The sequence below is a fragment of the Cnephaeus nilssonii genome (genome assembly GCF_951640355.1).
Source record: "Cnephaeus nilssonii genome assembly, chromosome: 6".
Taxonomy (NCBI): domain Eukaryota; kingdom Metazoa; phylum Chordata; class Mammalia; order Chiroptera; family Vespertilionidae; genus Cnephaeus; species Cnephaeus nilssonii.
The window spans coordinates 65,731,686-65,757,862 of record NC_137077.1 but is presented as its reverse complement, the minus strand read 5'-3'; the positions used below and the strand labels follow the sequence as shown (position 1 = coordinate 65,757,862).

Here is a 26,177-nt window from a genome sequence, read left to right as displayed (position 1 = left end):
AGTCCAGACTTGTCTGAGGAACCACCTCCCTAATTAGTCTCTCTAGGGACCCACACAGTGTGAGTGGTTCATGCATGCGCCCAGGCCTGCAGCGCAGATGCCCAGGCCTTCTGTGGGATCGCCGCTCTGGCAGTGCTTCTCCTCTGCTGACCAACTGACTTTCTCCTGCTCACTCTGTGCAGCCCATGAAGCTTCCGGACACTGGGCTCCAGGTTCACATGGAAGGCTGCATGTGGTTCTGTGAACACTGGGGAAACAGGGCCATTTGAATGTAAAGGGAGGGGCATGGAGATGGGAAGACCCTATATTGGGGGTGGTCAAACACAGCTTCAACCTGTTCATGGAACTACTAATCCCTCCCCAATATCCAGGCCCAGCTACCTAGCTGCGCCTGATTGGCCAAAACTCTTCTGGAATTCTGATTTTATCTCAGGCGACCTATTACGTAGAGCTCCAGTCTGGCTCCATTGGAGACCTCAAGTCCATCAGAAAACTCAGAATTTAATTGTGGAAACTTTTCTATGGTGCTGCCCTCCTCTATGCAAATCCAAGTTCACAGTCAGGCAGCTGTTTCAGTGCCTCTAAATATTCCCCTGCAGTTAAGAAGCTCCTTAGGGGAATTCTCACAGGCCATGGCTCTCCCTGGATACCTCTGTGTCTCCAGAGCATCAGGATTTCCCGTCAGATGTCCACTGGTTACTTCTGAGTGACATGCTTCCACAAACTGGAAATGCCTGATATTTAGAGTGCTTAAATTATAAATATGATCATGCTGTTTGTTATTCTAAACCTGAGCATTAAATGAAGCTATGAAAACATAATAACAGGATCTCCTCTCAAGATAAACATTGGATTTAGAGTGGAGACAAGTAGATTTCATTAAAGGAAATGAAGGGAATTACAAATGGGTATTTCCTAAATACCTATGATGTTTTAAACTCTATACCAGGTGCTCCTATAAGATAATCATGTCATACTTTAGGATAGAAAGTATGTTCTGAAATGACATGCCTATACTTTAGAAACAGCAAAAATATACTCTAACTCATGTAGCATAGTAAAAACCAAACAATCAAAAACAACAAAGACAATTTAGGCTCTATAATCTAACTACCTGGGTTTGCATCCCAACACTGCTATCTACTGTTTAAATTCTTCCTTTCCTTATCTTAAAAAGAAGTAACTTTAAAGCCTTCTTTTGTCAAGAGTTCCTGCTACTAAAATGAAATTGGCATGCCCCCATTTTTACTAGTAGAACCTTCGCCTTATAAACTAAAAATGTTCAGGCATAATTAGCAAGTTTTTGTTGGAGGGGATAAATTCTGTCTTCCAAACTGAGGTACATCCTTCCTATGTAATAAAAGGGTAATATGCAAATTGACCAAACAGCGGAACAACCGGTCACTATGGTGCACACTGACAACCAGGGGGCAGACGCTCAATGCAGGAGCTGCCCCTGGTGGTCAGTGTGCTCCCATAGGGGGAGCACCACTCAGGCACAAGCTGGGCTGACGGCTGGCAAGTGCAGCAGCCCGCCTCCAAGGCAACACTAAGGATGTCTGACTGCTGGCGTAGGGAGCAGGCCTAGGCCAGCAGTCAGACATCCCCTGAGTTGCGAAAGGGCACAGGCCAGGCTGAGGGGACCCCCCTTCCCAAATGTACAAATATCATGCACCGGGCCTTTAGTAAGAGAATAAAATTCTTTGACAATTAAGAGGCCCTGCAGTCATGGTCAGCCTTTCATCTCTCCATCTCAGGGCTTGGGTAGGATTTGTTGTTTTAATATAATTCCTAATCTACTTATGAGAATTATTCATAAAGCCAACACTTCTTTTTCTTTGTCTTGCAAGTAAAGCCCACTCTACAAATTATCTGAATTGACAACACCCAATGGGCCAAAATGTCCCACTTCCAATGCTGAATTCTCTCCATGTTCACAGCCACCTTGAAAACTAAAGACCGTGCCCACATACCTTTGGTGTGTGTGTGGCAGGGAGGGGTGTGCTTTATGAAATCAGGTGTGCATTCTGGGAATCAGGCATCCTGTCCCCGCTCGAGTTAATTTCTGCTGAGTCAGCATAAATTCCCAATGGATGCAGGGTCCATGCCTCTAGTCTAGGCCTGTCCTGTGTGTACCTGATGCAAAAGTGCCCAGTGGTCCCCTACAGTTCACCCTGCAGCATCAGCTCCCACTGCTGGAAGCCCCTCCCCTCCCCACCTCCAGCCCCACCTCGCCCACCCAGACTCTGATGGCTTGAATTTCGCCCTCTGGAGCTGTGTGCTCAGGCTGATCCTCTGTTTCCAACTTTCTCCTTCCTCTCCACCCCGATGAAAGAGTGTAGTTCTTGCTTCCGATTGCAGGAGCAGTCTCTTTTCAACTGGCTATATTTTAGAAAAGATGTGACAAACTGATCTACTCCAGAGAAGGAGCTGTTAATTGCATGGTCCTTCCCTAGCAATGTTCATTTTGCCAGGGACTTATGAGTGTAGAAGTGTTGACCTGAAGGGCCTACCAAGTACCCCTCCAGTTTCTAAACGCAGGCAAAGGAGAACAAGGCAGGGATCTCTTCAAGTGGCCTCTGGGGCTGCCTTCCTCACCCTCCTGCTCTGATATCTGGGAGTTTGTTTCTGTGGTATCATTACTGTGGCAATATTTTCATTTTTTATATGTTGTAATGTTCATTATGCCTTGTGTTAATATAATTCCTGATCTATTTATGAGAATTATTTGTAAAGCCAACACTTTTTTCTTTGTCTTGCAATTAGAGCCCAGCCACCAGAACTCTACTATGAAAAAACAAATGATTTAAATCTCTATAGCTATTTGTAAATAATAACATTTTAGCTGTTTGCATACTAATAACTGATGTGTAGAAATTCAGTTGTACAAATGTACTGCTGTACTACTCAGTAAGTGCACGTGGAACGCAATTCTATGCTTTCTGCAGAGGTTAGCATTTCTCAGCTTTCTTGCCATATGATCATTTTTCTCCACTTCCCCAGAGGGCATATCTTGATGGAGGTCTTCTCTTAATGGCCGTGCAGAGTTTAGGAGACAGAAGCATTTACTCCTGTCAACTTCTCCTCGAGCATCCTTCGACTCAGTGCTTCAGGAACTGGGGGCAGCTGACAGCTTCTGTCTGCACCGACATATCTCACTTCCTTCAGCAATCTGGGGCCAGTCGTCTTAACCCCACTTCCTTTTCATGACTTATGTCTAGTCACATTGTCCCACAGGATGCTGTCCTAACTGTATTATGTTCCATTCTGGAACATATGTCTACCAAATGAAAAATAACTCGATTAAAGCTGGGCAAAAATCAGGAAACATGAAACCCTTTCATTGTAATTTTACCCCAGCACAGAGCACACAGTGGATTTTTCCTGTCAATTCTGTGACTCCCAGATAGTTTTCCACTGCGCTGCTCAGCTTTCAATGGGTGGGATAAATAGGAAGGAATAAGGGATGCCTAGAGTAGCAGGCGTAGATTTTCTAATAGAATATTTAGAAAATGGGGCCTATTAATATCAGAGAATATGCAGGGAATTTTATAAGATGCCTTAATTAAATCATTCCTTATTCCTATAGGACTCAGGTCCTCACTGCCTAGATAGAGGAAAATGGAACCAGTTCTATAAAAATAGACTAATGACTTTGGTGTTGATTTATGTTTATTGTAAATATACTAGACATATCACTGGCCAAACATGTGCAGCATTTAAATAGTACTAGAGAATGACACAGCACCTCCTCATGGGATTGTGTTTTCACATCCTGACCAGTGCATCAATTAGATTTTAGGAAAAACACTCCTCGAAGAAGCTGTTCTTTCAATGCAAGCTTCTCCAAGTCTTTTTGGGGAGGACCATGATGGTTTACAATTTTTGTAAATTCAATCATTGTTACCTTGTAAAGACTCTCATTTGATTTTAATATTTTTTAACTTTGTTATGACAAAATAAATGGTTTGAAGATGGATTTTTTTTTTTTGTCAAATTGCTTCTTTGGTGTCAGGATATAAAACAAAACAAATGTATATACATACAAGTACAGACATATACATTGGAACATAATTAAGACACATAAACTGAATTTTATAAAACTGGTTTTATATAGAGAGAGCCATCATGGAATTTCTCAAAACACTGATGTAAGTTGCTGTTGAGATCAGTATGAGTGAGCAAGTTCTATCTGGGAGGTTATGCTAACAGACCTCATTTTCCACATCTCAGGAAGGCTGGAGTGTTCATCTGGAAGATTCCATGTAATTTCTGTGGGTACTTTTAACTGGAGATTAGTACTGTGGTGACCGGCCTCTTAGGTTACTAATACCAAAAGAAACAGAAAAACTGGAAGAATAGTGTTAATATTAGCCCCCTTACATCCAAGGATATCACTGCTGGAGATCCCTGCTCCTGGGAGTCCCCAAAGGGTCTTTCATTATATTTCTGGAAAAACTTACCTTTTTAGGGAAAAAAAGCAGCACCATGTGAAGCCTAAGTGAATCGGGGCTTCTTTTTTACTGAAGTGCATTTCTAATCTAGTCATAGATATGTAAGAGTAACCTTCATTTTCTGATGAAAAAAAGCTAAGGCTCAGCAATGAAGAAGATGATTGCTCAAGTTCACCTCATGAGAGAAGCATGGTGGGGGAGGCAATTTAAATGATCTATGTCCTTTACCTCTTAATTCATTGCTTTTTTGAAAAGTATGTTTCTTTTGTTTGGCAATACTATTAATAGGCATGTTTTATATAAACTTCCACTGCTACTTCTCTGTGTATGTTTAACTTTTCCTGAGAGGCATTTACAGATCAAATGAGAACCTCATCATTTCTGATATAAAAATTTCCAAGGGTATTTATTCACTTATGTCTCCTTTCTAGAGAAGAAATTGTTGGCAATTTCATACACTTCTCTTTCCTTTGTTCAAGATCTCTTCAGAGATTATCAAGGCCATATCCAGATTGAAATTTCAATTGTGAAATTGTATGACCACCCAAACGGATTATTCTTGTGTAAATGTTGCTACTATGATAAAAAGTACTTTTATTTAAATGCAGATGAGTATATTTGACAAGCTATTTATTAAACATTTTGAGAGACACTTTATACCCTCCAGGTGGAGAAAATTGTCATTGAGCTCTTAATGGAGTAGACAAATTCTACTACATATCTCATACCAACTTTATCCCTCAATCTTTACAAAAACTGTTTTAATTTTTCTGTTCTCCTGACCCCACCCCCATCTTTCTTCCCTTGTCCTCACCCTCTTATGAAATGACGTCATCCCCTCCTGCACAGAGAAAATAGAAGACATCAGAAGATAACTTGCTCAACTTCTACCGCCAAAACCATTAGCATCCCTAATCTCCTCCATTCCCCATAGTGATGCAGGTGCTCCAGGGGCCCCAGACCCCAAGGTCTGCAACTCACTGTGGGTTCTTAGCTTCATGCAAGAAGTTAAGAATTTAAAGGAGAGCCAGCATAAACTTTAAAGTGAAAGTGCATTTATTAGTGAAGTGCGAAAGAGTGGTCTACTCCACAGAGAGAGTAGCCCCTTCCTAATGGTATTTACTTCTTTTATTGAGGCTCATTTAATCCAGGTGTAGGGCATTCAATAAGGGTGATGATTATTCAGGACTTTGCTAGGGGGGAAGGAGGGGAGACTTCTCAGAAAAGCTCGGTGGGCCATTTTGTGGCCTTTTATGAACTTGCTGTTTCTATAATGAGGCTAGGGGTCACGGTAAGGTGAAATTAGTTGCCATGTTGGATCTAGCTGGTCTCTGCAGGTTCTAAGCCATAAATCTGTTGGGGGTGATCTTACTATCTCCTTGTTAGTCCCTGTAACCCTTATAGGGTACAACCATTTCACCACGTACCCTAATCTGAATATATACTAATAAAAGTGTAATATGCAAATTAGACTGGACGTCATTCCAGACCTCCTTCCAGACCTCCTTCCAGACGACCTTATGGACGAAGCCGGGACTACGAGGGAAGCTAGGTCCTGGGTGCCAGAAGGAAGTTGGTGCCAGCAGCCGGGGGAAGGAAGGCCTACTCTTGCATGAATTTTGTGCATCAGGCCTCTAGTATTATAATAGAAGAATACCTCCCTTTAATTTCTTATCCAAAGCTCATCCTCCTGCCTATACTCTGGATTCCACCTCCTCTGATCTGGGGGAACTCAGTCTAATGATTATTCCTCTTGCTTTCTCCTATGTTTTCAACACTTCTCAGCTGACTTCTTCCTTTCATTCATTAAATGTACTCAAATCTCTCCTATCTCAAAAAGAGAACCAAATCCCTTAACCCTACCTTCCCTTCCAGTTAACACACTGTCATCTCTTATCATAACCAACTTGTTGCAATAGTCATTCGTATGTTTTCTCTTTTATCTCCCACTCACTCCTCAATCCAATTAATTCTATCTAGCTTTCTCCCCCCCCCACACACACATACTAAAACTATTTTCTGTAAGTTTATCAATAAGTTTTTAATGATATAGATTTACATTTAGTGATAAGAAAGAATGCTTTGATACAGTTTTGAGTGAAAAAAATAGCTTACAAAATATAATATATAGTATACATAATATAGTATAATCTATTGACTTTTTGGTGTATAGGCCTGTGAATTTTAGATTCATGTAACTACTACCACAATACAGAATGTCTGATCACTAGAAAAAACTCCTTCACACTATCTCCCAATCTCCCAACACTTAAACTCTAATAACCATCACTATAGGTGGTTTTTTTCTTTTGGAGAATGTTATATAGATGGAATCATATAGTATGTGACTTTTTGACTGTCTTCTTTCATTCAGCCTAGTTTCTTTGAGTTTCATCTAAGTTGTGTGGACCAATAGTTCATTCTTCTTTATTGATGAGTAATATTGTATTGTATAGATTTTGTATTGTATTGTATCACAGTTTGTTTATCTATTCACTTATTGAAGAACACTTGAGTTGTTTCTTTTTGGGGGCAATTAGAGCAGCCATTGAAATTAGCTTATAGATTTTTGTGTGAGCATAAGTTTTTGTTTCTCTAAGTAAGTACACAGATATGAAATTGCTGGGTTATATGGTAAATATATGTTTAACTTTATAAGGAACTGCCAAACTATTTTCCATAGTGCCTTTGCCATTTTGCATGCCCATCACAAGGTATAAAACTTTCTGTTGTTCTAGATCCTCTCCAGCACTGAATACTGTTAGTATTTTTTATTTTAATGAATCTAAGAGGTATATAGTGGCATCATATCACAATTTTAATATGCATTTATGACCTGGATAACAGGATTGGGAAAAATCTTATGTGATTATTTGCCATGTATGTATTATCTTTGATAGTGTTTGTTCAAATCTTAAGCCCATTTTAAAATTGGCTTGTTCTCTTCTTACTGTTGAGTTTTGTGAGGTTCTTTATGTTTTCTGATTGCAAGTTATTTGGTAGATATGTGATTTGCAGTTATTTCCCCCCAATATGTAGCTTTCTTTTTATTTTTTAAAAATTGAATTTATTGGGGTGACATTGGTTAATAAAACTATATAGGTTTCTTGTATACATGTCTATAATACATCATCTGTATATTGAATGTGTTCACTAGCCCCAGTCAAGTCTCCTTCATCACCATTTATCACCCGCCCCCCCCTTCCTTTACACTCTTCTACCTCCTCCCACCCACATTTCCCTCTGGTAATCACCAAAACATTGTCTGTGTCTATGAGTTTTGTTTTTTGCTTAATCTTGACACCTTTTTCACCCAGCCCCCCAAAACCCCAACCCTCTGACAGCTGCCAGTCAGTTCTATGTATCTATGAGTCTGTTTCTATTTTGCTCATTAGATTCCAGGTATTAGTGAAATTCATATGGTATTTGTCTTTCTCTGACTGGCTTATTTCGCTCAGAATAATACTCTCCCCTATCCATCCATGCTGTCACAAAGGATAAGATTTCCTTCTTTTTTATAATAAAGTAGTATTCCCTTGTGTAAATGTACCACAACTTTTTTTTATCCACTTAACTACTGATGAGCACTTAAGCTACTCCCAAATCGTGGCTATTGTAAGTAAGGCTGCAATGAACATAAAGGTGCATTTATTCTTTCAAATTAGTGCTTTAGGTTTCCTCAGATATATTCCCAGAAGTGGGATCACTGGGTCATAATGTAGTTCCACTTTTAATTTTTTGAGGTTACTCCATACTGCTTTCCACAGTGGCTACACCAGTCTGCATTCCCACCAGCAGTGCACAAGGGTTCCCTTTTCTCCACATTCTCACCTACACTTATTTGCTGATTTATTGATGATAACCATTCTGACAGGTTTGAGGTGATATCTTATTATGATTTTTATTTTCATTTATCTGATGATTAGTGATGCTGAACATCTTTTCATATGTCTATTGGTTACTTGTAAGTCCTCTTCGAAGAAGTGTCTGTTCAAGTCCTTTGCCATTTTTAAATAAGATTGTTTGTTTTTTTGGTGTTGAGTTTTATAAGTTCTTTATAAATTTTGGATATTAACCCTTATCAGCTGTATCATTGGCAAATATGTTCTTCCATTCAATGGGTTCTCTTTTCCTTTTGTTGATGGTTTCTTTGCTGTGCAAAAACTTCTTACTTTAATGTAGTCCCTTGTACTTATTTTTTCTTTTTTTTTCCCCTGGACCAAGGAGATATATCAGTAAAAATATTGCTATGAGAAGTGTTTGAGATTTTACTGCCTACATTTTCTGAAGTAGGATTTTTATGGTTTTGAGTCTAACTTTTAAGTGTTTAATTCATTTTGAGTTTATTCTTGTGTATCTTATAAGAAGATGGTCTAGTTTCATTTCTTTGCATGTATCTGTCCAATTTTCCCAACACCATTTATTGAATAGACTATCATTAGCTCATTTTTGTTCTTGCCTCCTTTGTCACATATTAATTGACCATAAAGGCATGGCTTCATTTCTGGGCTCTTTATTCTGTTCCATCGAACTATACTAGTACATGCACGAGGCCTTCTTTTACCAGTTCTGGGCCGGGAGGCAGGCCAGCAAAAGTACGAAGGCACTCTGAGATCCACCTCCATTTGCCTCTGCCTGCGGACTGCCTTCTAGGTTAAGTCACTGAAAGAGCCTCTGGTCCTACTTGAGTTGCATGACATAGGTTCACAGTGAGTCACCAAGTAGGGGCAAGTGGTATTCACCAGATAGATTCAGTTTCAAAATCAGCGCCAGTACTGGGTCTGAGGCCACTCAGCAAATGTCCCCAGGTATACCTAGTCTAGCTGCCACCCACTGGGTGCTTGCACATTTTAGAATTGGGGCAGGGTCTCAGGAAGTCATTAGGGTGAGGCCAGAGAGTTTATCAGGCCCAAACAGACCAATGTTTGACCTTGTGAAGAGAGGGCTGTGCTTCAGTCAGGCATGCGAGAGAAAAATGATCCCTGCCCTGGAGCTACACAAGTCAGTCCACCCCAGATTCTGCTGGGAGAGTAATTTTCTATGAACAATATTTGGACAGCTTCTTGTTGCCATAGGGCATATCTGGGGTATCTACGGTTGCTAGGTACTATGTTAGGAGCATTAATATGTGTGATCTGCTCACCCTGGTTATTATTTTATGTAAAAGATCTAATGTTTGTTTTTTCTAATTGATATTTGAATTAGTGATAATATTTTGACTAACATGTATGTTTTCTCTTTCCTTCTGTGGCCAGTGACAAGTAAAAAAAAGAATTATTCAATTCAATGAATATTTAGCTAACAGAAGAAATAAGGGTGAATGTATTACTTTATCTGGATGGCCATGTTACTCTCAGTAAGAAGGAAAGGATAGGTATTGTTGCATAACTAGATGTTGCTACCACAATGAGTGTACTCAGATTCCCATCAGTGAGCTTAAAATACTCTAGAAATATTCATATATACTCATGAATATTAAAGGGAGGAAAGCTTTAATATGATATAAATTATTGTAATTTGAGGAATAGGTAGGACATCCTGGAATAGAAGTACAACAGGGTGTAGGAACTGTGAGTTTAAATAAAGGAGGAAATTCCTGGCTAAAAGAGGTATTAAAATATCTGATAAATAGGACTTTTTCAAACTACTCCTACTTCTGCCCACCCAGAGTTTCTGAGATGCCTCCATACCACCAAGTGTGTTCTATTTGTTGGGGATAATGAAGCAGTGGAAAAAGGAGACTAATCTAAATCCTTCACAAGTCTTAAAGCCACTTAGAACAAGCAGCTCTCCATATCAGATCTTTCTACTGATCTTATTAAATAAGGTCTTTGAATTTTGTTTCTGTTTCTTCCCCCTTTCAGGGTGCTTTTCAGGAAACAATGATCACATTTTGGCAATTCATCATAAGAGGACTGGGAAGCCAGCATTCCTTTATCACCATTCACAAGACATTGAGAAGAGCCTGGATATAGCTCCACAAAAGATATATAAACATTCTTCTTCTGAAACTCAACTAAACAGAAACCACCAAATTGTCAATTCAGCATTTCTTAGGCCTGCGTATGATCCATCTCTCAATCTGTTGGCCGTGGCTGGTCAAGATCTTGAAGTTGAAAACCTTCCAATCCCTGCAGCAAATGTAATTGTGGTGGTAAGTATTGCACTTAACTGATGTTTATGCTGGTGCTTTCCACTGTGGTTGATGCTGAAAAAAAAAAAAAAAAAGAAAAAGAAGAAAACTATTGATCAATAGTTATCTTTGGGTAGCATTGACTTTTTTTCCCCACAATACTTTTTATTTTCTAACATTTCTTTTTTGTTACTTTATTATTGTTTCTTGGCTTCCTCTTGAATATTATGAGCCCAAGGAATAGGAAGCTTTGTCTGCATCCTCTGTGCATAGCACAGTTCATGGTGCATAGTAGGTGCTTAATATTTGAATTAAAAATTGGTTTAGGAAGGTCTTACAAGTATAGCAGATCACATTCTACACTGAGCCTCCTGCCTTCTTTGATAATCTTTTCTAAGCAGATATGTCTTAATTTCTTTATACTGGTAAGCAATACTTATTAAAAGTCTCTGGTCACTTACTCACATTGTAAAAAATGAAGAGTCCACTGAAAGGGAATAAGTATCATAGGTAGAGGGTGGTTTTCTGTCACTGGAGTCAATAGGATGGTTTGGGAGTAGTTGATAGATAATATTCCTAACATCACTGTACAAACATTGCTCTTTATTAGTCAAGATGGTGCAATGGTCCCATTGCTTATATTCTTAGGGTATGCAACCCAGGCCTAAGATTCCCAATTTGTGGAGGTATCATGGTTTAAATACATACTGAAGTTGATACACTATTTAGATGATAGTCCCTCTCAAGTTTAAAATTACTATAGGAGGTTCCACATTAAAACTATAGATCAGTAGCTAAATGATTGATATTGCATATGTTGATATGCAATATAAATATGTTAATTATATTTTGGGGCAGATAATTCAATGAAGCCATGTTTGCATTTTGGTAACCTCTCTCTGCACAAAATATAATGAAACTTAACAAGCTTTTCTTAAATTTTTTTATCTGCTATATATAGGACACCTTACCTAGTATTAAGAATAAAAGACCCATTTATTGATGTTTTCAACTAGCATACATTGAATATTTATTATATTCCAGTCTTTATTTGGGGTATCTAGAAATAGAGACAATTAATATGGAGTCTCTGATTTTACTTGAGAAATGCCTGGGGGGAATGTCAGTAATTCAATAAAAATCATAAGTTGAGGACACAAGATGAGCTCTTGTTAAGAGAAAATCTGTGAGTCATTTGCCTCTTGAAATACTTGAACAAATTTTCTGCATTTACATGAGTAACAGATGTTCTGAAAGTGAAATCCATGTATTCAGTAAAGGTAAATGATGTTAATGATGTCGCTGTATTTGGATATGCCTGTGATAATGCTGGAACTCATGGGAAATATTTTCTCTAGAAGCCATCATTTACCCAGAGTTGTGAACTCTTAAAGTCACTGTGAATTACAGTTCAAGAGGTTTGTTCTATCTTGTAACGTCATATACTGTCTAGTTAATTTAATACCATGCAGGATAAAAGGCATCAATGAGGAATTCTGGCATGTAATTTCACTTGTAGTTTATTTGTGGTTTGGAAATTCATGAAAAAGATGCAATAGGCTATTTCACTGCATTATCCTTCCCAACCACTCCTAAACCATTTCTAACCATTCTGTGGCTTTGATAGTTTGCAACAATTGCTAGTGCTAATGTTTCCTATAATCCACTTACATTACTTATGCACATGGTGATTTAGTAGAAAAACCTGGGAAGTGGGATTATTTTAAAATAAATCAATAATGTTCAGCTTACTAAAAAACAGAGAGTCAACATTCAATCAAGTATCAGCTGGTTTGAAGGTTCAACTATCCAAAAAGAAATTTAGGAATGGAGTGTAGATGATGAAAGGGAGATATTCTGGTGACTAAAATGACCTTGATGGAATAAATGATATGTTTTTGTGTGGCCAGGCTATGCATGTATTTTATGTGTGTGTGTGTGTGTGTGTGTGTGTACACACACACAGGCTATTTTGCTTAAGGAATATTTAATTGTTTTAACAAATGGTAGTCCATTTGTTAAAACAATTAAATTCTTTCCTTTGATTTTTAAGTAAATGTAGTAATAGTATAAAAACTTCTTTTCTGACTTCCTTGAAAATAGCATTTTGTCTGTAGACCCTACCAACTTTGTGATTTGGGATTTGGTCTGCATATTAGTTATGTATTGTTACATATTACCTCAACATTTAGCAGCTTAACACAATAAATGTTTATTATGTCACACAGTGCTGAAGGTCAGGACCCTGGGAGCAGATGAGTTGTGTGGTTCTGCCTGAGAGGATACTGAAGTCAAGCTGTCAGCCAGGGCTGAGTCTCTGAATGCTTGACTGAGCTGAAGTGGTACCAAAGAATTATTTATTGGATTCCTTTTATTTCAAATGAGAACTGTTAATAGGTATTGTTTTCTGAATTAGGTAAATTATTGGTGTGTGTTTTTCCTAGCTAGAGTGAAAAGTCATTTCCTACCTCCAAAATGTTTATGTAATTTCTAAGTCTTCCTAGCTCAGAGGGAGAGATCATTTTTTTCCTCCTCCTATATTTCTTTCTCTCTCTCACTTCTGACATCACTAAGACAATGGGTTTAGAATGAGATATATAACCAGGACAGGAAAGATGCATGTGTCCCTCTTCCTTTCCTGATTCCCAATTGCTTTCTCAAAGCATTTCATATGAGCATTTGTCTACAAATGAAATTTTTTATTTTTCTTCTTTGTTTTATAATCAATAAAATCCACAGGTTGTTTACTCCAAGGAGAGGACAGCACAATTAAAATGTTTATCCTAAAGAATGCTAATTATGTTCCAGAAGCTTAATTAAAAAACTGTTCATGGGATTTTTGTACAAATTCAATATAGAGGGAATGTGAATGTCTTTAAGGTCAGTGCTATGGTAGAAGTCAAAACAACAACAATGGATTTAACCAAATGTGTGCTGGAAATTCTATTGCTCTTATCCCTGGATCCCCAAGATATTCATCAGGGCACAAGGCCACAATATCCGGAGGGAGGGAACTCAGGAGTGTCAGTGAAAATGGTAGAGTGGAAGCAGCTATAGGTGTTTCCAGTTTAGCAAGTTCTGCATAGATTGCTAAATGAAGACTATTATATTCTGGGGGAAATCTGAGAAAACTGGGATTAGGAAGACTTTGAAATATAAAGGGTAGAATATAAATGGTTTACACCACAGGATGGAATTGAGGAAAGAAATAAAGAAAAGGAAGAAGAAGAAGGAGAAGCAGGAGGAGGAGGAGGAGGAGGAGGAGGAGGAGGAGGAGGAGGAGGAGGAGGAGCATGTAAGAATATGATGGGGAGTTCCTAGGAAGTTGGGATGGTCTCTGTGAGATTCCTTGAATCCAAAAGCTTCTTGTCTTGCTCACTCACCCAGATCAGCACAAAGACAGACATTATCTTGTTTTTAGGCACAGAACATATTTTTGCAAATATTTTTATCAGGTAGTTTCTTTTGAAGATTATTAAAGCCAAAAACTTGAGGTAACTCTGATTTTCAGTTACATCCTGAACTCTGTTAGGTACATCCTGAACTTCAGCTTGGTTCTGCTCTTGACCAATTTTGAGTTTTATCTTACAGGTGAAGAGATAATTCCTAGATGTGATTTGAAAGAATTTAGTCCAGCCTTCTCATTGCCTTGCCACAGTAAATAAATTTTATATCATTTTGCAAATTATATGGTGTATATAAATAATTGTTGGACATTTTTTCAATAGACAAATTGGCTTAATTATAATTTGGTGTTTGTGTAGTGAATATGCCAAAGGGTGGGTTTAATCTATGTAGCTACCACTAGAATTCTACTATGTCAGGAAAGGCTTATTGCTTAGGATTATTTTTTTCACAAGTGACAAGAAATCTAATCCAAACTAGAGAAAATTTTGAGGTTCAAGTACCAACACTTCTGTAGTAGAGCTAGCTTTAGGTATGATTTGATCAAGGGCTCAAATAATCAATAAGGATCAATCTCCAAGTTTTATTTCCTCTGGGATGACTTCACTCTCGGACTGGTTCTGTCCTCTTCTCAATTTGCTTTCCTAAAACTCCTGGAGTTTTATCCTTGCAGGTTCCTATTCTGTGAAGAAATGGACTCTTCCACAACTCTCAGTAATATACTGGGCACTCCTATCACTTGACCAATCTAAGTTAAGTACTCAACTTCATCCTAGAATAATCTGTGGCTAAGTGATAAAATTAGGCTGATTATCTCAAACCTAAGCCACATGCCCCACCCCTAAAGCATCCTTAAACGCCCATAAGGTATATAGGAGGTGAGGTCACCTGAATAAACATTGTGACACTATTAGCAAGCAAAGGAAGAACAGATGCCAGATAGCAGCTAAACGTAAGCTAAAGCAGCGTATCTACACTTGAGTTTTTGTTAAGACACAATAGCCCCTTCAAAAAAAATGAGGATGTGAGGACTTACAACTTAACCTCAGGAATTTGATTCTTGTACAAAATGAGTGACAAGTCATACTATAAATTCTCCAATAATGGCAATAGGTAGCAAATTCATTCTGACATAGAAGAAAAGTAAGGTGCCTGGGCTATATGTCCTGTGACTAGACTGTTTGCCAATAAGAAGGGCCATAATTTTGTGCAATCTGTTGGACCCAGGATATTATGTTGCTAGAATATCTCCAATTTATGAAAAATACTGTAGCTTGTATACTTCGTTATGGTGACTGCTTATATGATGGAGAATAAGAAGGCTGTGTTGAGCTGCAGGGCAGCAGGTGCATACATAACCCACAGAAAGTGTGATTCAAATGCAGGCTTTGGGAAATTTTGAATTATTATGTGTCAAATGTATTTGGAGTCAAATAGTAAACACTAAATCCAAAATCCTAAATGGATGTAAGACACAGTTTCCTATAATGTTGGGTGTGATTTGGTTGTCTTTCAATACAGTCTGGGACACTTGTCCCAAGTTCCTAGAAGGAATGAGTACAAAAGTCTGAGAGTGCCCTGGCGTGTGTTGCTCAATGGTTAGAGCATTGACCCATGCACCGAAGGGTCATGGGTTCAATTCCCCATCAAGGGCACATACCTGGCTTGTGGTTTGATCCCTGCTCCCAATCCAGGCATGTGCGGGAGGCAGATAATCAATATTTCACACCAACGTTTCTCGCTCTCGCCCTCGCTCCGCCCTACCTCCTCCATTCCTTCCTTCCACTCTCTAAAAATTAATGGGAAAAACATCCTTGGGTGAGGATTAACACACACAAAAAAAAAAAGCCTGAGAGAAAAATCTCTGCCATGTCTTGATATGGTAGTCCATTTGTTAAAACAATTAAATTCTTTCCTTTGATTTTCAAGTAAATGTAGTAATAGTATAAAAACTTCTTTTCTGACTTCCTTTAAAATAGCATTTTGTCTGTAGACCCTACCAACTTTGTGATTTGGGATTTGGTCTGCATATTAGTTATGTATTGTTACATAACATATTACCTCAACATTTAGCAGCTTAACACAATAAATGTTTATTATGTCACACAGTGCTGAAGGTCAGGACCCTGGGAGCAGATGAGTTGTGTGGTTCTGCCTGAGAGGATACTGAAGTCAAGCTGTCAGCCAGGGCTGAGTCTCTGAATGCTTAACTGAGCTGAAGGATTCACTTCCAAGCTCACTCCCAGGGCTATGGGCTGGAAGCTTCAGTTCCGCAGCACGTGGATATCTCCATAGGCTGCTCACAACACGGCTCCCCCAGAGCATGTGAAGGCAGAGAGAGACATACCAACCACACGGCCTTGTATGACCTAGTCCCCAAGTCACACACCATCATTTACACTTTATTCTATTCATTAGAGATGTCGCTAGCTCTAGCCCACATTTATGGGACGGGGCCTGCAGAGAGAATGAATACTAGAAGGCAGGGATCACTGGAGATTGTCTTAGAGTTTGGGTATCATAATCTTCAAAGCAAAATAGAGGAATTACCGGATTGTGCCATTGTTTGTTATGTACTTCTACCTGTGAACTTAAGGAAAGGTAATTGTGTGCAGGAACTATATTACAGAAATCTCATCATATATAGTAATGGTGGAAGAAACTAGGTCAATAAAGCTCAAACTTAAAACCTTTAAGCTCAAAAGAAACTCATAATTGGTGCCAATTTACAGACAAGAAAATCAAGGCCCCAAATCAGGAACTTCCTCCAGGTTATGTTGTTAGTAGTAAGTGCAACAGGCAGAATTAAAATCCTAATTTGTCTGACTTCAAATCTCAAACATTTTAAATTTTACCATAGTCATTTAGTTTGCTTTGGGAAGGTATTATTATAAATTTTTTCAACAGAAACTTTATGAATTACTCTTCATTTAAACTAAAGGTAATGTTAGCTGTTATTCTCTGAAAATATAGTCATAGGTAGCTAGATGTTACTGTTTGGAGCCAGAGGGTAAAAGGCAAAAGATCCATGATGGCCATGGATCTTTATTATACATAATAATAAAAATGAATTATTCTTTCAAATTCTATTTTACTTTTAAGAAAGTCTAGGAAAAAGAGTTCTGTACCCAACTTCAGAAATTTGGTTAAATTTTTTCTTTTATCTTAACCTAAATGCTGTATGTTAAACTATAAGATCTTATATAATCACCTTTTTTAAAAATCCCAAACATTTGCTTTTTGGTAAGCTTTGTGCTTACATTTGTGAGGTATTACTGTACCCCTGGGAAATAGTCTCAAAGTAGCAATTCCATTCTGAGCTTGGCATCCCGACAGTCATACTGTCACCATCTGTTGCTTTTCTCCATTCCTAGCTACTAAAGCAGCAAGGAGGATGCTCAAACACATGCTGGAAATGTTAGAGGTCAAGTTTAGGCAATGTCTATATGAAGTTTCAATACTGGACCACTCAGCACATCTGCTTGTTTTGGATCATTTATACTCAATGCTAAAATGACTGAAGTCTTTTTTTTTTAATATATTTTATTGTTTTTTTACAGAGAGGAAAGGAGAGTTAGAAACATCGATGAGAGAGAATCATCCATCAGCTGCCTCCTGCACACCCCCTACTGGGGATATGCCCACAACCCAAGTACATGCCCTTGACCGGAATCGAACCTGGGACCTTTCAGTCCACAGGCCGATGCTCTATCCACTGAGCCAAACCAGTTAGGGCATGACTGAAGTCTTAAGAGAACTGATTTAATGGATTATCACACTAATTAGACATTGACTATCTTTATGTAAAGTTTTCTAGTAATAGTTTTGTTCTGACTCCAAAAGCAATACACTTTCATAGAATTTCAGAATAGTTAGCAATATAGAAAAGGAAAAAGAAGAAATAAAAATAATTCTTAAGTGTTAGAGAATAATGTCATCTTAATATATGTATCTATATAGCCTTTTATATATATGGGTGTAGACTTTTTTTAACAAAAATATGAAACCTGTACACATAAAGTTTTGTATTTTATTTACTTTGTTTATATTATGGGCACGGAAGTATAATTTTTAAAATTACAAGATCAAATGTACTAAATCAAGTCTATGCCATGCTGGATTATGAAAAATAACCAAGTTACAGGAAACAATATTTTTGGTGAATAACTAACATACATAAGTCATGGAGAAGAATAGTAAGTAATATCTATAAGGAACCAATGTCACCAGAAAGGGACCAGATGCAAGGCAGGTGTACCCTGGCACAGTCTGGAATGTGCGGGTTCTTGACTTTGTGCAGGAAAACATGAAATGGTGATTTTGAGAGGACGGTTATTGAAGCTGGTGACAGTGACACAAAGGAAGGACTTAAGATAGAAAAGGCAAGAACATGGCCACAGGAGTGAATCCTGCTTTGGCCCTTTGAAACGTGAGGAAGCGTCAAGCCTAGGCTAGGCTTCACTGGCCCTTTAGAAAGAAAGACACAGGCAGAGAAGTGAGCCAGCTGGGTTGTGTGGACTCAAAAAACAAATTACAGAGGCAAAAGGGGGACATTTGTAAACAGGTTCAGGGGATTAGCCTGGGAGGAGCTTTTGCTGCCCACTGCTCCCCTAGTTGCAAGTCTCCTGGGAACCCTTCAAGCTTAGGAGAAAGAAAGCAAAGATGCACACCTGTGGAAAGAAGGGTGGGGGGAGACACAGGTGTGTGCCAGGGACATAGAGTGCTGGGTCTTTCGTCTTAAGGGCTTTTTATATGTTTTCTAAAGGCGGGAATTTTAGGTAAGGTCTTAGGAGAGGATTTCAATATGAATATTCATCAGCTTTCCAGGTTTGTCCTTTGATATGCTGATGAATCAAAAGGAGTTAATAGAGGGATAAGGGTAATTCTCTGGTTAGTTTTACCTTCCAAGAATGTCACTGAACAGGGATCAAGACCAAGGCAGGTCTGCCCCAGCATGGACTGGAATGTGTAAACCATTTGTTCCTACATGTCCTTGGTTAGGGAAGTAAGATCTTGTGCTTTATTATCTGTCTGCAAATTGCTCAACCATTTATCTGTTTCCTCATTCCACTTGCCAAGGAATTTTCCTGGCTTCTGACTATCCTGCCTCACCAAGAATAAGTAGGAGCAACTAGATTATCAGACATGCAAACGTTTTTTGAATGGACACCTAATCTTGCTTCTTAAAATATTCATTCATTCAAAAATATTATTGAGTGCCTCCTCAATAAAGTAGACTCTGGGGATACAAGAGTGGGAAGATAAACAAGATTATTTCAGCCATATAATTTACATTTTAATAGAAGAAAAACAAAATTAAGTAAACAACTGAACATAATTTCAGATGGTGGTTTAGTGCAATGAAGAAAACAGAGTTACAAGACAGGGAGAAAGTGGTGGAGACTACCTTATATTGGATATTGAGGGATTCTGTTTGATAATCCGGGTTACTTAGGGACTGAATCAAGAAAGAGCTCCTACATGGAAACCATGTGATAAAAGAATAATTTTGGAATCAGCAGAACTGTGCTGGAATCCCAAATCACATACATACTAATCATGTTCATGCAGTGATTTACTTAACATCTCTGTATCTCAGTTTCCTTCTTTGTGAAAAAGGGATACTAATAATATCCATCCTATAAAATTGTTTCTAGACTTGAATGAGATAAAGCATTCAAGGCACTTAGTATCATGCCTGACACATTGTAAGATCCTTGTAAAAATTGGAGGCTATTATTATTATTACTAGGAGCCCAGCGTGCAAAATTGTGCAGCCCCGCCCACCCATGCGCACCTCGCCTCGCCCACCTCGGTGCTGCCCCACCCATCCGATGACTGCCAGGCTCCCAGGACCCGGGCTGCTTCTCTCTGGCTACTGCCAGGCACCCACCCAGGACCCAGGCTGCTTCACTCCTGCCACCGCCGCCACCCACCTGGTTCCCCAGGGTTCCCTGTCCAGTCATTGGTCGTTAACGGTGTTACGACCACAGGCCTTTTATAATATAGATATGGAACAATGGAAAATACATCTTTCTAGACCAGTGGTTCTCAACCTTCCTAATGCCGCGACCCTTTAATACAGTTCCTCATGTTGTGGTGACCCCCAACCATAAAATTATTTTCGTTGCTACTTCATAACTAATTTTGCTACTGTTATGGATCGTAATGTAAATATCTGTGTTTTCCGATGGTCTTAGGCAACCCTGCTAGCGGTTCTCAACCTGTGGGTTGCGACCCACGGGTTGAGAACCGCTGCTGTACTTTGCTGCTGTAGACTTTACTTTGCTGCTGTAGATTTTGCTACTGTTATGGATTGTAATGTAAATATCTGTGTTTTCCGATGGTCTTGGGCTCTACAGCAGCAGTTCTCAACCTGTGGGTCGCAACCCACAGGTTGAGAACCGCTAGCAGGGTTGCCTAAGACCATCGGAAAACACAGATATTTACATTACGATTCATAACAGTAGCAAAATTACAGTTATGAAGTAGCAACGAAAATAATTTCATGGTTGGGGGTCACCACAACATGAGGAACTGTATTAAAGGGTCGCGGTATTAGGAAGGTTGAGAACCACTGTTCTAGACTTACTACCAAGAATACTTGTATTTCTCCTGAGCCTCTGGTTGGTTTATAATTATATCTTTTAAGTGCTGTGAATCATGTTTTCCTCTTACTCTTGACTGCTAAAAAGCTGAGAGCTAAATTTGTGGTCTACCTCTAGCAAATGTAGAGAACTTTATTGAATGCTTTATTTATTTTGTCAACTGACTTGACTCTTGGCTGGATATTTTCTTTTCTTCATTCATTTTTCTTTTAATTCAATTTCCTCAATTCCATACTTTTATTAAATTTTATTTTGTTTTGTATGTGATTTTTGTAAGCTACCATATATCTTTTCTCTAATATGTCCTAAACAAATAGTCATATAACAAAGTAGCAATCAGTATGGACAAGTTGAGTTTGAATGTTACACAGCAGGAAATCCCCTTACCGGAAGAATTTGTTTACCCATTAGGTTTGTAGAAATAAAATATAGTACATATGAAAGAATTACAATGTGTTATAATATTCTGTTTGGCTCACTGCTCAGTAGGCCCCAACCTCAGCCAATCCCAATGTCAGGGAATAATCCCTTATGAGCAGTTTAATACAGTGAAAACAGAATGGTTTTGTTTTATTTTATTTTATTTTATTTTATTTTATTTTATTTTATTTTATTTTATTTTATTATTTGAATTGATTTGAGAGAGAGAGGAAAGGAAGGGAGAAAGAGGGAGAGAAACATTGATGTGAGAGAGAAACATTGATATGTGCCCCAACCAGGGACCAAATCCACAATCTAAGTATGTGCCCTGACCTGGAATTGAATCCACAACCTTTTTGGTGTAAGGAATGATGCTCCAACCAACTGAGCCACGTGTTTGGGGCAAGAATGATTTTCGGAGACATCCTGGGTTCACATGCCGGTTCTGCCACTAGCTAGCTTTTAGATCTTGGAAAAGTTAATGAACATTCTGAGTCTTTGTTTCTTCATTATAATGGTAATTGTAATACCTGACCTGTCTACTGCCTGTGATTCTCTCTAGAACCAGTGAATTTATACTGTAAAGCATAGCACATTGTCATAATGTCAGCTGTCAAAATCATGGTAGAGGTGGATGATGATAATGTCAATTTTGTTGCTGATCTACTCCAATCTTGGGGTAAAATCCCAGTGTTGTAATGGGCTTCTTGTATTGCACAAATCTAGAAGGTACCCTTCACACTGTAGTTTAAGCCAACAGCATTGCCCAGAGCCCACACAGCTACATGGGGTGGTCCTGACTTATATAAGCCCTGCTTATATTTCATTGCTAATTACATGGTTCTTGACATCTTCTTACAAACTGCACTTGCCTGGTTGCCAACCCAAGAGTCTGTTGACCCCCTTAGAGTGGACTTGGGGTGCACACGTGGGAAAAATGGTAGATTTGATTAAAAATACAACTTCCCACTGTAGTTTGTGCCATCTCTCAGGTGTCCTGGAGCAGGGGAAAAAAAAGTTGCCAACTACTAACTCAGAATATAAAAACCAGAATTGAAAGTTAGTTATATTTCTTTTATTACCTGAAAGTAAAATCTCTTACTAGAACTAGTAAATATTTGGAAAATAATTCCAAAAAGACTGTAAATGTTCTATTATCAGGCACCATGACAACTGAGAGCAAGAGTTTTATCTCAAGAAAACCAGCTTGCCAGGAATTTGGGGCCAGTTTTGGCCTCCATAGGGCTTGTCCTGACTGCTTTACTTTACCGTATAGGGTAATTGCCATGATGTCAGTCACAGAATGAGGTCTGAGAACAACCTGATCTCAGAGGAAGGCAGCAGTGAACTGAAAATACAATTGGTGCGGCAGCCCCGCAGTGCTCTGAATGTAACAGCCAGGGCTCTGTGGTTCCCTGGATTCTATGTCTTGAAGATGCCATCTCTGGGCCAGGCAAGGCCATATGGCTCAAAGGAATGGTTTGTGAGCAGATAAAAATTGGAGGGAGGGGATAGTGGAATCAAATTTATGAATGCATAGACAGATGTCGATAGTGCAGGGGGAGAGGGTTATACAATGAGACATTCCAAAGAAGTAGCTGTTAGTAACCATGTAGTAAGTAGAATATTGGAAATATTCTCCAATGAACTTCTGAGATAAATTCAGACTCGTGCCTCCCCAAACCAAAGACTCCTTCCATGAAATGCTGACCTGTTGATGTCTGTAATGTCATGGCATAACACTGTAGGGAATGATATAATATTGGGAAAATTCTAATCTCCACCAGAGCAACCTCACCTGCAGGACCCTGCTGATGAGGCTCAGACAAACCTAGGGAGTCAAGATGCTTAAACATAGGAGGTATCTAGACTTAACACTGAGATTATAAATGATTGCTTAATAGACTTTGGAGACAAGAATTTGGGTACCAGAGTAACTTTTCCAGCTCACTAAAGTGACTCCGTGCCATCACTCTGCCCGTAGACTAGTTTTATCTATGAATTTGGATCTCACAACCAGCACACACCTCTACCTACTATAGGTAGCTCTTCATGTAGCAATGGGCCATCTTCTTGTAAAACACCCACCTGCTACTCTTACCTACTGAAGTACTTACTAACCATCTTTTCCTTCAGGCAAACTGTGCTAGCATCTGCTCTGTGTTCCCCTCTTGTCTCTTGCTCCCAGATGCAGCTCCTTCTTTTCACCTAAAGTTTTCTCAAGTCAAATAATGTATTGATTGCCTTTAGGGTCTTAACATTAGCTGAATCTTAACATGTAGCTACTGTTACAAAGAAAACTTTTATTTTTTAAAGGTATTATTAATACAAATGAGGAATAATTTATTGATAACCTAATAATTTGTTAATGGTTTATTTCCAAATTAATAAGGAAGATCAAATAATAAGGATTCCATAAATACATACTCTAGGTAATTGAAGCTTTATAATTCTGTAAAGATGTGAATCTTTTTAGTTTTCTTAAACTAGTCTTCAGATTCAATGTACATTCATGTTGTTTGCAGTTTTCATTTCTTTGTGTATGTGTTTTATATTTGCCACAACAGAATTGCTGCAATGAACATCTTTGCTGCAATACACATTCTTGAAAAAAGAGGAACATATGTATTTAACTGTGGATATATATATATATATATATATATATATATATATAATATACACTTAAATCTGTTATTTGTTCACTTATATATACTTATATATTTTATTTATATATATACATATACATGTATATATATATATATATATATATATATATATATATGAATAAGAGATTTTCAAAACAGATTATTTATCCCTAGAGCAGTGGTCGGCAAACTGTGGCTCACGAGCCACATGCGGCTCTTTGGCCCCTTGAGATTTTAGCAAAGGCCAGCTTAGGAGTACCCTAATTAAGTTAATAACAATGTAACTACCTATATAGTTTAAGTTTAAAAATTTTGGCTCTCAAAAGAAATTTCAATCATTGTACTGTTATTTGGCTCTGTTGACTAATGAGTTTGCCGACCACTGCCCTAGAGTATTTTTATTAGTATATTACCAAGTTATTGTTTTTGGACAGTCCACCCTCCCATTAGTAATGATAAAGGTGCCCGACTGATTCAAAGTTAGCAGCAGTTAGTGGTTGTTCTTTTTCATTTTTGTTGACCAGGAGAGTAAAAATTGTATCTCATGATTGCCTACATTTGCATTTCTGTGACTATGAAAAAGACTGAGCATCTTCAATGTGTATTGGTGGTTGGATTGTCTCTTATGCATATTGCTTATTCTCATCTTCTATATCAGGTTGATAATATTTTTCATAACAATTTATAGAAATTCTTTGTTCATTGGGAAATAATCCTTTTGTCTGCCATATGGGTTATATATATTCTTTTTTAAAGCTTTCATTTATCTTTTTTATGGTATCTTTTGCCATACAAATTTTTAATTGATTCATGTTCAAATGTTTGTATTTTTTGTTTTTTAAAAAAACAACCTTTTAGCTTCCTGTCAAGATGGTGGCATAGGTAAATATAGTACTCACATCCTCCCACATACATATTAAAATTACAATTAAACTACAGAACAACCATCATTCAGAGCTGTGTCAAATCTAGCTGAACAGAAGTCCTACAACTAAGGTATAAAGAAAAAGTCATGCCCATCCGGCATGGCTCAGTGGTTGAGTGTGGAACTATGAATCAGGAGGTCACGGTTCAATTCCAGATCAAGGCACATGCCCAGGTTGTGGGCTCGGTCCCGTGGGGGGCATGCAGGAGGCAGCCTATCAATGATTCTCTCTCATCATTGATATTTATCTCTCTCTCTACCTCTCCCTTTCTCTCTGAAATCAATAAAAACAATATTGGCAGAGATATAGAATGGGCTGGTCCCACACCCATGTGTAGCAGATAAATACTTTTTTCAAGAAGAAGGCACAACAAGATGGTAGGAGGGGAAGAGATATAGAATGGGCTGGTCCCACACCCATGTGTGGCAGATAAAAATCAGGAAGGATAGCATGGCTGCAGAGGTCCGCCCTGAGGGGTGACGGGTCTCAGGCCCACATCAGGCCCTCCAGGCCAGGGTTCCAGTGCCAGTAAGAGAAGTCCCCGTAACTTCTGGCTGTAAAAACCAGTGGGGATTGTGGCTGAGTGACATGGAGGACTGCTGGAATCCCAGACAGTTCCTCTTAAAGAGCCTGCACACATGGACTTACTCAGACTCACTCCCTTGACCTCCAGCGCTGGGGCAGCAGCTTGAAGGGCACTGGGCACATACAGGGAGGAAATGAATCGTCTGGCATCAGGGCGAGAAATAGAAGGGTAGCTTTCTCCCAGAGAGAAGTGTGGCAGAGACCTTGTTCCTTTGCTGAATCCTCCCGCAAAAGAGCTGGCAGGCGGGTGCCAGATCGGGGCCTTCATCAACCTGGTTTACACTGTTTGTCTACCCTGGTGATTCCCTGAGATCCCACCCCACCAATTCGAGGCTCAACCCATGCTGTTTCCAGTGACTTTTGCATCTGAATGTCCTGTCTAGGCTCATGCTTCACACTTTCCAGAAATCTCTCAACAAGCTTTAGGTCTGATCACCGTGCTCTATTCCTTCACTGACAGTGGGGACACAAATGCTTCCGACACCGTCATTCTACCCGCTGAGCTGCAAACTTACCGAAGATGTGCCAGAAGCCTAATCTTGTGACACTCTTGTGAATCCAGAGAATAAAGGGTAAACAGCACAGGGATAACAAAAACAGTATTTTCCACCATTGATTGGGCTCCCACTATTCACTAGGCACTGTGGTAGAGGCTTTTCATCCTCAACCTCCTAACTCTATGAGGTATTATTGTTCCCATTTTACAGATAGTGACCTTGAGGCTCAGGGAGGTTGTCACACGAATGTATCTTGCTTGATTTTTAAAATGGTATCTTTTCACCATGTGGCTCCGCATGGCCTCTCATGTGTGGGCTTTGGAATAGACTGGCCAGGACTGGGGATAATTGGCAGCTATCCTCCTGGGCTCCTAAACAGGAACAGAATTATTCATGTAGGCACAGTCAAGGGCCTTCTCATGGATAGGCTCCCTCAGGGCCAAGAAGCTCTGAAATTCATGGCCCAGCTCTGGTGACAAAGTTACCTCTCTGACGTTCCCACAA

The 26,177-nt window shown here is 38.9% G+C and overlaps 1 protein-coding gene across 2 annotated transcripts in view; it reads left to right on the top strand.

Annotated features, from left to right (window-relative positions):
- Positions 1-26,177, top strand: part of PTPRR (protein tyrosine phosphatase receptor type R) — a 238,971-nt gene that overhangs the window by 8,928 nt on the left and 203,866 nt on the right. For both annotated transcript variants that reach the window (XM_079775288.1, XM_079775287.1), the window contains exon 2: positions 10,319-10,608. In XM_079775288.1, the coding sequence (XP_079631414.1) occupies positions 10,319-10,608 (290 nt within the window). The remainder of the gene's footprint in view (positions 1-10,318; positions 10,609-26,177) is intronic.